The sequence below is a fragment of the Strigops habroptila genome, chromosome 4 (genome assembly GCF_004027225.2).
Source record: "Strigops habroptila isolate Jane chromosome 4, bStrHab1.2.pri, whole genome shotgun sequence".
Classification (NCBI taxonomy): domain Eukaryota; kingdom Metazoa; phylum Chordata; class Aves; order Psittaciformes; family Psittacidae; genus Strigops; species Strigops habroptila.
In genome coordinates this window covers 80,374,584-80,388,805 of record NC_046358.1, presented here as the reverse complement: position 1 = coordinate 80,388,805, position 14,222 = coordinate 80,374,584, and the positions used below count along the sequence as shown (strand labels likewise).

At 38.3% G+C, this 14,222-nt stretch overlaps 1 protein-coding gene across 4 annotated transcripts in view; it reads right to left on the bottom strand.

Moving 5' to 3' along the window:
• Positions 1-1,412: 1,412 nt before the first annotated feature.
• The window catches only part of GPR146 (G protein-coupled receptor 146), a 51,211-nt gene continuing 38,401 nt past the window's right edge, over positions 1,413-14,222 (bottom strand). For 2 of the 4 annotated variants that reach the window (XM_030485126.1, XM_030485127.1), the window contains one exon: positions 1,413-6,293. In XM_030485126.1, the coding sequence (XP_030340986.1) occupies positions 5,245-6,249 (1,005 nt within the window). In that variant the 5' untranslated portion in view covers positions 6,250-6,293 and the 3' untranslated portion in view covers positions 1,413-5,244. Of the gene's footprint in view, positions 6,294-8,561; positions 9,217-14,222 lie in introns of those variants that run through there. The other 2 variants (XM_030485125.1, XM_030485128.1) reach the window with 2 other exon arrangements.

Below are 14,222 nucleotides of genomic sequence, written 5' to 3'. Positions count from 1 at the left end.
GAACTGAGAGCAGCACTTGCCCAAACTCTTGTGTTTGTTTTCTCTTGCCAGTCCTGTGCTGCTGCAGTAAAGCTCATGAGAAGATCTCCAGCCTGAGCCCTGTACTGCTTTCATTTTTACTGAGCAATGATAAATGGGGTTTTGGCTTTGTATGTATCCGTAGCACAAAACCAAGTTCTGGTAGTGATGTCATCATTTCTTTGCAACCTTGGGGCCTGTTTTCCAATTCTGTGGTAGTTAAATGCCTGTTTTCTGTGACCGCTCCAAAATGCGGTTGTGTTCAGTGAAATCTCTTCGTACTGACAGGAAAGGGCAGATTCTGATGCTGTGCTGGCCTGGTTTGTACTAGTGTAAATCTATTGACCTGGTCGTGCCTCAGCAACTCTTTTTACTTGCATTTGTAGAGAAGTTCCCCCTTTGCAAACCTGTAGGCTTGTTAACTTGCTGCGTAATTAACTGTTCTCATTTAACATCTTTCAAGTCTATGTTGTATAAAAGGAGTTTTACTAATCCAGATGAGAAACAGCCTTTTTATGTGTGACAGTTATATCTTAAAGCTATCACGAATGAAGCACAAGAAAGATCACCACTCTGCTGAGGGATGCTGGTTCTCTAATTAAAGTAACTACTGTAATACTCTAAATACTCTTTAAATACTCTTTAAACCCATGTATGGAATAAGGGCATCTTGTCAGATACTAAGCTTTGACTAAATGGTATAATATTGCAAATTCCATTTTCACAGTTGCTTTTTAAATAGAGTTTGATTTTACCTGCTGTCTTCCTACACTTTACAGAAACACTTAAAGGGAATAAATTAGTAATTTTGAAAGTATAGCCAGAAAATATTTTCATATATGTGGGGTAAACTGATCCATGGTGACTGATCTTTTTGGTTATCCACAGTGGTTACTGCAATAAATGTGTCAGGAGCAACATTATATTCTTAAAGCTAAATTTTGTTTGGGATGCCAGAGGTATGTGTTATTATATTATGTTGTTCTGGGAACTAAGATAATTCCTGCAGGGAGCTGATTTCCGAGATCTCTTTTGTGGCAGCACAAAGGAGAGGAAGTGACAAGGACATGGCCAACATGTGCATTAATCACCAGCCTTGTATTCCTGGTACGATGTTTCTCTGTCTTATTAGGTGCAGGATTCTTTATGCTGAAAAAAGGCATGTGTATGTGCCTTTTTCCTTTCATTCCCAGGTAAATTCCCGCTGATGCACAATGAGATTTTAATGATGTCAAATTTATGTCCTGGAAAATCTGATAATGTGTGTGATTTGATAGTCAAGTCATGCAATTTGTTATGTTTTAATTCAGTGAAGCAACACAGGTTTAACCTTCTATGCAATAGGTTTTTATCAAGAAGGCCAAAAAAACAAATGACACATCTTACTGACCAGATACACTTGAACACTTTTTATTGAGAATGTATTAGGAGTCAATAGTTTCTTTGTGAAGCTTTGCAGAAAGTCCATTTCTAGAGTATTTTGACATCATTTTGGAGGCCACATCTCTTCATTTGAATAGAAACAGAAATTTTCTAGTGATTGATCACTTTCTTCCATTAACTGAAATTATGTCTTCGGAGACCAACTCAGTTCGATTCTCCCCTGGAAGCTTTTGAAAGCAGGGCCTCTACTCAGTTAGCCAACGAGGACCCCTCTTGAGCTTGCTACATTAATAATTCAAGCAGAAGCAGAGCACAACATTTTTGTTAGTTGAATTGACTTGATTGGCGGTTCAGCAAGAGGGCTGTAAGCCATAGATCAACTCAAATATTAAGTTGCATTTTGTGAGAAAATAACACTGTTAATGGCACTTAACTAGTGCTTAATTTCTAGTATACAGGATACACATACAGAAACATACAGTATACCTTCCTGCTCAGAGGTTTACATTCCAATGATATGCTTTAAGAAATAATTTAATAAATTCTTTGTAAATTCTTTATACATCAGTAGGCTGATTTTTTATCTTGCATATATACAGTGTTTTATTCATATTTGAATGCAGAATAGATAAGCCCCTATATACAATCATCAAAAACCTTCAGGTATTTGAAATGGAAAGGCCCCATTCTGGAGAACTCTGTATGTTAAAGATTTTCCATAAAAGTTCTTTCATATTTATGATACCATACATTTCCTGAAGTATTTTACTGCACTTGCTCATCTGCTGTTCTTTATATAGATGCTGCAAAGTTCTCACTTTTTGGGATACTGCTTTTTCAAGAAATACCATGTGAGGGTGCTGCAATTAAGTTAAAAATCTCCTTATGAGAATAGCAACCAGGCAGCTCCATGGCACAGTTTCTTTGAGGCAACTAATATATCAAATTAACTCTTAGAAAAGTTGAGTGGATATCAGACTTACTTGTTCATTAAACTATGAAATTCGTTGTCATTATGATTGCCATCACATTTAGTATATGTGTGTATATATATATTCATATGCATGTATGTACTTAACTCTGCTGCAATAAAAAAGGGATTAGGAAAAGAATAAAAATTGAGTTTTCATGGGTAAATAATATAAAAACTTGTTCTTTCTCCATCTCTCAAATAGCAGCTTCCATTTTACTACATAAATCCATTTGTAATGTCAATTCACTGAATCAGATTTGGGTCATCGTAAAGGAGTCAGTCTAATGAAGTACATGTAAGTGGTGAGCAGTACCCAATGTACAAGGCCAAGCATGGTTGGAAACGAAGGAGCAAAATGAAAATTAAACAGATAGTGCAGAGAAGTGAAAAACACAAGAGAAAAAGAGAAATGATAAAAGATCCATGATGTGAAACTGTGAATTTAACATAGAGAGAAGGGAACAGAAATAAGTGTGGCAGTCCTGTGAGAGACAGGAAGTAAGATGTCATAGTGGAAGGGGGAAATAGAAGTAAGGGAGCAATGTGTAAGTTAAAATTGCACTTAATGCTGCCTGTTGAGCCACACAGTTCTGGCAGTGTCCCAGTTCTGGAAGCCTCTATTCTTACCAGATAAGCCAGTTCCTCCCTGCTGGAATTTTCCTGCATAATGGGACAGAATTTCTTTAACAGATTTTACATGAGAGATTTAATGTGGTGCATTAGGAAACCTGATTTTCTTCAGATGGGAAGAAGAGGAGCCTAACTGCTTGACAGTTGTAAGGAAAGATTTCTTTCTTAAGCACTTCTGTGTGGAAGTGAGTTTGAATGCTCAAGATGTGTAGAAATTCACAGAAAACCTCTCAAGGGGGGAAAAACCCCAACCAGAGCAGCCAAGATCATGTCAGCATAGAGGCACAATATATTAATGTGTGAATGGGATACAATGATAAACGCTTCATTCCTTAATATGGTTTTCATCAACGGGCTAAAACTATGAAGTAAATTGATGTAGTTGTGCTGGATAGGTTTTGTATGGAGAAAATGCCACAGAAATAGGTGATTTACTGTATAGGCTTTAAAGATTAAAAAAATTCACAGATCAATAAATGAAAAGCTACTAAAAAAGTAAAGATTAATGGGAAGTCTTTTTCATCAGGATGTTGACAACTTAAGACATGCTTGTATATGAAGAAGACAAGCAAACATGGCTATGACAAGAAATTACTTGGGGAACATTGATGAGAAGGGAAAAGATCTGAAAAGGCTGTACCTCACCTGCTTTTCACTTAGAATTTAAGCATGTCTCTATGTTGACAAATGAGGACCCATTATCAGATGTTGTGCTGTAAGCAATGGAAAAGGTTCAATTCTGGGCTTGCTCTATGTTTTTTCTACACCAAAGGCTGGAAAAGACATTTTTTTAATAAAGTCACATGGAATTTGAGTCGTGTTGTGACAGATTAAGCAATGAAATGATTCTGCTGGGTTGCAGTGACTGACAAAGATGTCTTGCTGCCTCCAAACCAGTGGCAGAGTATCATTTAACTTCTGTCCCCCCCTGTCATTAATAATGCAACAGCAGCTTAGGAACAGGGAGTTCTTGGGTCAATGTTTCATTGTTGGGTGTTGTGGGTAACTTAATTTGCTTCCTGCAGCATGTTGTTGTTTCTTATGTATTTCATATACTTGGTAAAACTTGGCAATCTGGATTGGATTTCTTCATCCCCACTGTGAAATACAGAAACTGTACTTGCACTGTGCATTCAAGAATCACATTGGGAGGCACTCTGTTTCTGAGAAGTCAGCAAAAAGCTGATGCTGACTGGGATTCCTAGATATTATTCCCATTTTTAAACTTTGTATGTATTCAGGGATTTGGTATGGTTTCCAAACCTTCAGTGATGCCTTAGATTAAAGAGATGTTATTTTATTTGTTGCAAACATATCCCTTGAAAATACAAAATGTTAATCATAAACATATTTATTATTAAGATAATTACTTGTTACATGAACATATGTGGACCGTAACACTTAGCCAGACGATATTTACTAGTTAAACTTTGATTTAACTTTGTAAACCACTGTGTCCTTCATTTTAATATGCGGAACAAACATCTCTCAGTTCCCTTAGAATTAGTCAATAAATATTTCTGAATTCTTGAAATGTTTGAGGATGCAAACAAAGCACTGGAAAACTAAAACACATTTTTGTTATACCTAGAAAAAAAATAATCCATTTACCATAAATGTTAAAACCTAGGTTAGTTTGTGTGAGAAGATAATTTCTGAACATGGTAAATCAGGCTTCTTTCAGAGGGCATTCAGTGATGGAGAAAGAAATTAAATAATTTAATTTATAATTAACATTTACTATTTTGACATGTATAATTGGGTAATACGATCTTTAGTAAAGATCATCTCTATCATCTTCATTGAAAAACGCTATTTACTTCATCAAGGATAGCACTATTACTTCTTTGTACAGAAATTAAGGTAATACCTTTTCCTATACAAGATACAAGGTGCTGTGTCTTCAGTCAAGACTTCAATAAACTGCTTAGTGATTTCTTCAGACAGGAATATTAAAGCGATGAAGACAGAGTTTATGCTTTGTAACCCATTCAGTGCACTGAAAGTATTAGATGTCACAGGTCTTACAGCACATAGGCCAGAGTCTCACAAGATTTCAGCAAACAGTTAACTATTTGAAAATTAAGACTGTTTCATTGAACTGTAATGGAAAGCTCCTGCTAGCCCGTTGCTTGGGACTCTCACATTAACGGCTCTGAGTACCAACACAGCGATATCACAGTCCCAGTACTGGTACAGCAAGTACTGCAGTAACAGAGCACCAGAGGGTTTTTCCATACCTACGTCATGACCTGCTGTACTACTGTGTGCTCATGAGAACACCCTTGATTCCCACCGTGTATTTTCTTAAGCAGACGTCGTAATTTGTTGGGAAAGTTTTTGTTTATGTATCTGTAGAGCAGAGGCATTACAAAGCTGCTTGAGAAAGCCAAGAATTTAGACAAAATCTTGGTAAAATGTAATATTCGACTGTAATTCTCATCTGCAATTCTTCCTCGTGCATTAGTAAATGTGCTTACCAAGAGAATAACATAATAGGGTGTCCATAAGGTGAACTGTGTACAGACTGTGGCAATCAAAAGCCTGTGCACTGATGGATCTAATCGTCCAGTGTCTTGATCCAGTGGTGTTGCCTCTTTGCGTATTCGCAAGATTAATACAAGTGCATACAGTACAGCGATAGCTGGTACAACATACCCAATAAAGACCATAATGGCATCTGCTGCTTCTTTGTTCTGCATCTTGGAACATTCAATTATTTTAGTGGAGACATGGTTGCAGACGTAGAACAAGAGAGATGAAAAACTTGTAAGCATGGCACCACCCCATATGAATCCACAGACATGTTTGGTGTTGTACACGCTTGACATGTAAGTTCTAGGTAGAGCACGTTCAATGTAGTAGTCCAGACTGAGTAATGTAGTCGAGTACATGGTAACTAAAGACGAGACGTTGAATAAAATAAGTAAGGTAATATAAACTTCATTGTTAGAATTCCAGATGGCCCATTTTGTATTGGCAAGACCTAGAAGATACATTGGTGCCAGAGCGTTTATGATGAGACCGGCAATGGCAATGTTGACAAAGTAAACATCTGGCATAGTCATAGTAGCTTTGTTATAGAGGTTAACTAGGACCAGCAAGCCATTGTAACAAAGGCCAACTGGGAAACATATAATGAGGTAGAGTAGGGAAAAGATGGAAAGCACAAAGTGGAAGTCATGGCAGAGATGCTGGTCCTCACTGCTCTTGGTACTGTTGTTCAAGGCTTCACAGCTCCACATAGTGATTTTAGCTTTTGTATCTTCTCCGCTGGTTACCAGCTTTTCTGTAGAGAGAGAAATAGTGAAAGTATTGTTGAAATATTACATTGTAAGTGAAATGCAATGTAGTATGAAGAAAACATTCTAATGATAGACATTATATGGTTCATGTAACTGTTCAATTTAAGCTCAGTGACTGAAATGTCTTTTGATCTTGTTAGACTACAAGAAGGTCATCTGTGATTCAGAATTTCATGAGACTAGTACATATTCTGAAGTTCTAATTTAAATGAAATTAATGGCAAATGAGTCGATACAGGACACTCAATAGAAGTGAATAAACTATACCTTTAAAGTAAGTACAGATATAATATACATGAAGATAAGTACAATGTTTTTTAAAATTATTAAACAGTACCTTTTATATCGTGAATAATATAAAAGAGTAGCTGCTGAAGAATTGAAGGCTATAAGCTGAAAAACAAATCTTAGCAATAAGATCAAGAATAGAGTTCTCGAAGGTGTTAAATAAGCTTTATGTTGAAAAGATAGTTTCTTAGGAGGCATTTGCAAGGCAGTATGGTGGATGTAAACTGGATCACTGATAAAACTGACAAAGACTAGAGAGAACTGGGAAATGAGGCGAAGGGGTTTTTTATAGGTCAGTTTGTATTCAGACTTCCAACCTATAAGCATTTAGTTGGAAAAAAACAATGGACCTCTGTAGTCTAGGGAACCCAATACCAGGGCAGCCTAACTTTCCAAAAAGGCAAGAATCAGCTATCATTTCCTCTCAAAATAGCTTGAATTCTTTAAAAAGTATGCTAGTATCAGTAGTTGTTGTCCAGCTATCTTTGCTTTTCTAAAGAGATAACATTTTAACTGAAATCAGTGAACTTCAAAGCAATCATGGACAGTCTCTTTCCAAAATGCAGAAATAAGAAATAATCTTTCAAGTACAATTCAAAACATCCACAGCCTTAAAGCCATGGTTCTTATTCCTGTATCTGGGACAGCATAGAATTTATGCAGCAGGTGATTTCCCATGTCACGTGTACTCTGATATTGTCAGATACTCAGTGTTGTGTGTCTCTCTTTCAGCACGTATAGGAAAGTACAAGTACACGTACCTGCATTCTTTCCAGAGAGAGAACAAGATTTAATCAAATCCATAATAAACATTGTGCAATTAAAATGAATGTTACTAGACAACATGCTATACTCCATGAACCATATGGCTAAATTATATGGTATGGGTTTTGTAAGCATATGGATACGTGGTTGCAGCTCTCTAGTGCTAATCCTTTGACACTTCAGCCATAGTACAGAATGTATTCCAGAATCATGTCAACTTCCATTTTTTATTTTCCACTGCAGTTGTTTTGTGTGCATTTTTCTTCTAAATACCATAGCCTGTGCCAGAAATCAGGCTAAAAATACAGTAAGTTTAACTGGGCAAAGAAATTTTTATTCCACTGTCATATGTTGGATTTCCTCAGATAAGTGGCAGCAGCACAAGATGCAGTTCTATTGTTATCAAAGCCTGCTTTCTCACCTTAGAGGAAACACTTTGTTTTCTCGAATCAGTTCTTTAGCTATAGTATTGATATGAGTAGAAAGTACCGTATCTTTATATTGTCTTTCAATCGTCACACTTCTTGAGCACTGAAAACCACCCAATTTATTTTCAGGAAGCATCTGTTGTTTTAAGTTTTTAAGAAAGAAAAGGAAAAGCTGTTTTGCACAGTTGAAGGCAACCAGAGTTACATCTCATTGAACTGTTATGACTTGATTCAACCAAAGCAGCAGACTGGAACTAGATATTGCAAATATATGCACTATGGTGAGTGCAAGGGTGACTAAGCAAAGGCATGCATACAATCACGTAATTCCATTATGTAGGTTTATCCTTAAGCATGTAGCTTTGATTACTCCAGACTGAATTACATCAGCCACAGAATACCTGCCTGTATATTGTCTCAGAAGATCAACAGTCTTTGCTACCATGCTTTATATTTTATAAAGTAGGAGAATGTCCGATTTCACAAGTGTTTTAGTAATTACCCCATTTTTCTTCATGTCCTCTAACTGCAGTTAAATACGATGATTCTATGTTAATGGTAGAAATGGTTGGCAATTCATTGTGTTGAATAGTAACCGTACCAAATTGCAGAACTTAACTCCGAAATTACAAAACTTACTTCCAAAATGACCAGAAATAAATTCCAAAGTAACAATACTTTCAGAAGAAATTTTGTTGATGACTTCTAAGTTACCAGATGAGGTATTCTGGCCACTAATGCAGAAATCACCCATTTTAAATTGTCACTTACCTGTGAAGGCACTGAACCTGTTTGCTGTGCTGCCCGGGCCCAGCTCAGCATTTTTTACCCAGCCGTGTCTCTTGTCATTTTAAAGGCAGTTTTGTTTCCACAGACCACGTCTGGGTAAGTCCTTCCGATGCTTCGGGCGCAGTTGTTTTACTCGATCAATCAATACTTAACCCCTTCTCCAGTCAAAAGTACATTTGCAGTCCCAGGTTGACTCTGTTGCATAAGTGACTGCTGCAGTCCTCTTGTTTACTGTGGCCTGACTCAGCCTTCCCTAATGCTTCCCCAGGTCTTGCCTGATTTTATACTTTTATCACGCTGAAAATTAAAGTCAGAACTCTAAGCGTAGAAGGCAAGAGCGTCCTGGCAGCCGCCGCTCGCTCTCCAGCCTGCCTTTCCCACGGCCCCAACCTCGGCAGCGCTGCTGTAAAGCCTCTTACCTTTAATTCACGTTTCACATTCCTCCGCGCTGCCGGATCCGCACGCCGTTGATAAGCAGCGTTTCCGAGGAAGGAAGCTGGCTGCACAGCCCTGTCGTGTTTCGCTTAGAGAACATGGTGATCGCCTCCCGCCAGCGCCTGGGCAGCGTGCGGCTCTGCGTGCCTGCCTGCGCTGCACTTGTTTTTCCTCTATAACTTACTCACAAGTTTCTGCTTGGCTTGGCAGGCGGCAGGCCCCTCCCTTTCCCTGTTTACAGCCAGTTTGAAGAAGTGAGAGGCTGTGCTCGGAGGGGAGCGGGCTGTTGGATCCAGCTCAGTTTAGTCTCTGGGTTTCAGATTTACTACTTAAAATATACGGGCTGCCGGAGCCCACAGGTTTGTTATGGTATTGTCATCTGCGCTGGGGTTCTCTGGGGACATTGGAGGTGCCGTTCCATTCCCTGCAAGTGCAATCAACAGCTCTCTTTGGAGAGCGTGGGTTTTACTTTTAACCTGGGATGAGAATATGTAGCTTTGAGGTTTCATTTTTATAGGCCATACATCCTAAACAATCAGTATTTAAGAATTCATGTACTACGAAGGGCACAGGTGCTTGTGCTGCTTGCAAAGGTGAGCTAGGTTGGAATACAAGCTGGGAGAAAAGGTTGCTGAGCATTTACTTTGAATTTGGATGTTCTTCTAGGGTTTTGAAAAGGCTTTACAGTGTGAGCCTCATTTTGTGATGGTGTTATGGATTCAATTCTGCTTTCTCTTTGAAAAGTTGAAAAGACGATTGTTCTCAGGAGTATTTGCATGTCACTCGCAATTAATGGATGTATTTATTCTGTGTATATTCTCCACATCTTTAAAATGGATCATTTCTTGAAAGAGTTTTTGAACTGTTGGTTGGTAATTCATGCCATGCTGAATTTTGTTCTGTGGTTGTTGATTTGTTTATATGGAAACTTCTCAGAGTAATGAACTAAAGTTACTATCTTCAAAGTACGTTTTTAACTGACATTATCAGCCAAAACTGAGAGCTGCCTTTTTCAAAATAATTTGTCTTATATTTAAAGATTCTGAGGTTTTATTCCATAGCAAATAAACACCAATGAAAACTCCCTTAATTAAAAAGTAAGCAGGTGTTTATGGCAAAAATACCAGAGAAACACTAAAAGTGGTTATTCATTTGGGTTAAGTTACTCTATGTGATTGCAGTTTGGGGTCTTTTTTAGGCAAGGTCTGTACTTCTTGGTTTGTATTTAATAATTCATTAAGAATATTGTAAAACCACTGCAACTCTCACATGGCAGAAAATTCCTACATTCCTGTTTGATGCATAGTCCACAGACAGAATTGTGTATATACTATGGATAACTCTGTGTTATAAACTGGCATCAAGCCTTTGCTGCCTCGAAACTCTAGAAGGACTTGAATCACCCTAAGTTCACTGGGGAAACAATAAGGTAGGAAAGGTATTAGTGTAGAAGTACTTCTGGAATTCTGATACTTGGCCGAGTATCCATTTCTTTACATGCCATAGAAGTTGAAGGTGGTTTTATATAGGTACAAATTTGCACAAGGTACTTAAGAAAAACTTCTTACAACACTGCACAAAAAGTTAAGAGCACTCGGTGGCAGAGATTGCTTTAGAAAAAATACATAAAATGAACTTTTAATGAGAAAAATTAATGAAGTGTTGCTTCCTTATATTACAGAGTTCCTAGCTGCAGTCTGTTTTTCAGACATTTTCATTCATAATGCACCACCAAGTTGCAGAGCAGGTTGGTTAACAGTTTCGAGCATGACCGTTCCACGCTCTGATTATTTTATTTGACTTAAAAAACCCCAAACCTTTATCCAGCTGTAGCATTATATCTTGCTCTGCAAATTTTTTTGTTTAGACAATGAATGATTTGTCTACTTGGTCTGTTATCGTCTGTATGTGACATAGCTCTTATCTAGATTATCTAACCTCTAAATACGTGTTTTCACAAGCTTTAACGCCATTATAAACCATAGATAGCTAATAAAGCTGTTGCCAGTGAGGTGAGTTTCTAGACAGGCCTAAGACTCCTACCTTCGTTGGGTCTTCTAGAGTTCTCACAGAATCTCTTAATTCCTACAGAGACGGATACACCATAGGAGAAGGCTGAGTGCTGCACAGAGCTTTGCTGCATGGCACAGGTTTGCTTCAGATCAAGACTAAGGAATGCGAAAAGCTTGGCCAGAAGTGTTGCATATACGCATAAACCATTGTCAGCTACTCATCAGGGTTTGAAAGGTGCTTATTGAAAGTGTTGCTCTAAATATTACTTACGGATTATTTATTAATACTTTAAATAGTGGGTGATCAGTATTTCTGGAAAACAGCATACCTGCAATTAGGTGTACCTCAAGGGGAACATACTGTGACCTCTCAAGTGTGAGAGAATGAAGTGTCACACTGTTGTTACCTTTCAGTCTGGGTAGCATGACATATTTTTAGGCTTACTAGCTTATATACATACCATAGGGATTAACAGAAGACTTGCTGGCTGGATATACAGTTAAGTAAAAGTAGATTGCCCGGGGTGGGGGGGGGGGCGGAATGCAGCAGTGCAGGCAAGTAGGTTTCAGAATATACTTTCCCTATGTGGTTGAGGAGTTGCTGCTGTTTATAATACAATGATACAGCTCAGATAAAATTTTTTGGTTTTGTTGAAGCTTTTAACATCAGTGGAGAAGAAAATCCTGCTTGATTCTGGGTGCTGGGCTGAAAAACAGGCCCCTTCAAACCCTGTCATTTTTGTCTGTGGTGCAATCCTTGACCAGTTTGGCAGGTGCTGTGTTTATAATCGATATCTGTTCTATTTTACAATGTAGTTAATTCAGTGCAATGTAATGTGAAAGCAGCCATGACTAAGTAACAAGAATACCTGTTATAAAGTAGCATTGAAAATAACTCTGAAATTTCCCTTTGCAGTAGGAACTTGCTTTAGTAGCAGCATGACAATAATTAAAAATTTTTTAAGAAGTCCTTTGACTATTGCCAACTCATGCTAAATTCTGCACAATTTCAGTGCTGGGAGCCCATTTACAGCTTTATAGCTTATTGCCTTCCCCTGATCCAGTGTAATGCCTTTAAGTGTTCGTTCTGTCCAGACATAAATGGTTATGTACATTTCCCCCTTTTGCTATTTTTTAAAACCCCCTTGTTTTTCATATCTGCCCGGCCCTCGTTTTCCCCTTTATCTCTCCCTGATGACTCCGTTACAGTTAATGCTGCACCTCCTATCATTTGCTCATGACACATATACACATATTGTATCAGACTTATCACAGGATTTCTAAGTATGATACTGTTTCACCTCTTAATTCTCCGTTACTTTCCCATGAGACATCTCAGGCTGTTCTTAGGGATGTTAAGTCAACAATAAAAATAGAATTCCCAAGAACTGTGAGGGTGTATTTCTGTTACATGTTGAATGAGTACAGAGATACTCATGCTTCTGGTCATCGCATTTTGCTTTGGTCATCTGTTGAGGTTGCTCCCCCTCTGCTTTCCCAGAAATTCTGAATATATGTCTTTCAGCTCCTTCCTGTGGGCCCCTCTCTCACTTGCCAGGTGACCTTTTTTATTGTTCCACACATGTTGGCAGCCGCTGTCACTTGTTTGTTCCTTTCATTCTGAAGCACCATCTTTGTAGTAAATTATCTGCATATCAGCTCCCTGGTTATCCAGATCCCACTTGTGCCATGAGAAACTGCTTACTGTCCCTGGCCTTCTTCCTTCTGTGTTAGCCTTTTGTTTACATTATTATTATTATTATATAAATATATATAATTTCATATAATTTAAAATTATAAACAATGTCAGTTGCACGTTTTATTTCTATTTAGATTGTTCATCTCTTTGGGAATCTATATAAGGCCATGTGAGAAGCGAGTCTTTGCAAATTGCTGGTCAGTAAGCATCAACAAGTGAGTTCAGATACTCCTTTGGTTTGGAAGAAAGAGAGGAAAACTTGATTTTAGGATATGGCCACTGTTTTTCAAGATGCACATCTTCTCTATATTAGGTTAGAACTGAAGAATTTATGTCTTCAGAGTTCATAGCAATTGCTCACAACAACATGTGTAACCATCAGCAATGGATAACTGTATTTGCTTTCTTTTCTCTTTCCTCACACCCCCCTCCCCTCAATTTTTAAGCAGCTTAAAGCTTATGAGAACAGATAATATCCGCCAATAAAGACAGACAAAAAAGATCAACTACTCTGGAAACCATAATAAAAACTGCCCAAGGGTGTTTTCAAGAGCCTGTTATATCTGTTAGAGAATGGCATTGTGGTAGTGGTGTGGAAGGTTGTAATAACAAAGTGCTACGGGGTAGAGGAGGCAAATGAAATTCCTGCAAAATGGGGAGACCTTAAGTTCTGTGGAAAGGAGACAGTCCAGCATTAAGGCCACTAAAGATCTGCATGGAAGGAGTCCCGTGCTCAGACACAGATGCTATCTGCCAGGCACATCTGCCACTACAGATAAATCCTCCTGTTCTATGCTGTTTGTTCCTTTGTAATGGAGCCTCTGCAGGAGTTAGGCTGCTGGCGGCTGTGCCCTCCTCGCAGCTGCTCAGGAACAGCTGCACTGGGGCTCTGCATGGGTTAACTCAATAAACCCCATCGTGTTTTGCTAACGTCTCACAGTGTCCCAGTATCAGATGAGTGTGACTGGTCTCCTGCTCCACCTCTTCCTGACTTAGCTTTATCACTGAATTCCGAATGAGCCTCTATATGGAAAACCTGACAAACCTTTTCTTTTATAACATTTATGTGTTGTGAGAAAGGATTCACCGTAGAGTGAACAGTGCAGCTTTTCATACATCAGGGAGGTGTTGTGGGTTGAGATTTCATTACTGCAAAAAGCAAAATGCCTTATTTTTGTGCAATTCTAAAGATAAGGTATTCCATCAGGCAGCATGAATTTATGCAACAGTTACCTGTATTCATCTTCAAGCCTTAGCTGCCTGGGTTTCGGAAATGAGATGAAATTCCGAGATGCCCAGCTATCACTAGGTAATGCTTTTCTTAAAAACTGAGTCATATGAAAACCAACCCCCCTATAGTTTTCCTGGTATTCATACTGACTTCCAGTAACTTAGGTGTATTAAATAACAGGAATAATTAGAATGAATGTAGTGTTAGAAAACAGGTGTCATTGGATGCTTTGAGTTCCGGATTTTATAAAGGTGACTACTTGGAAT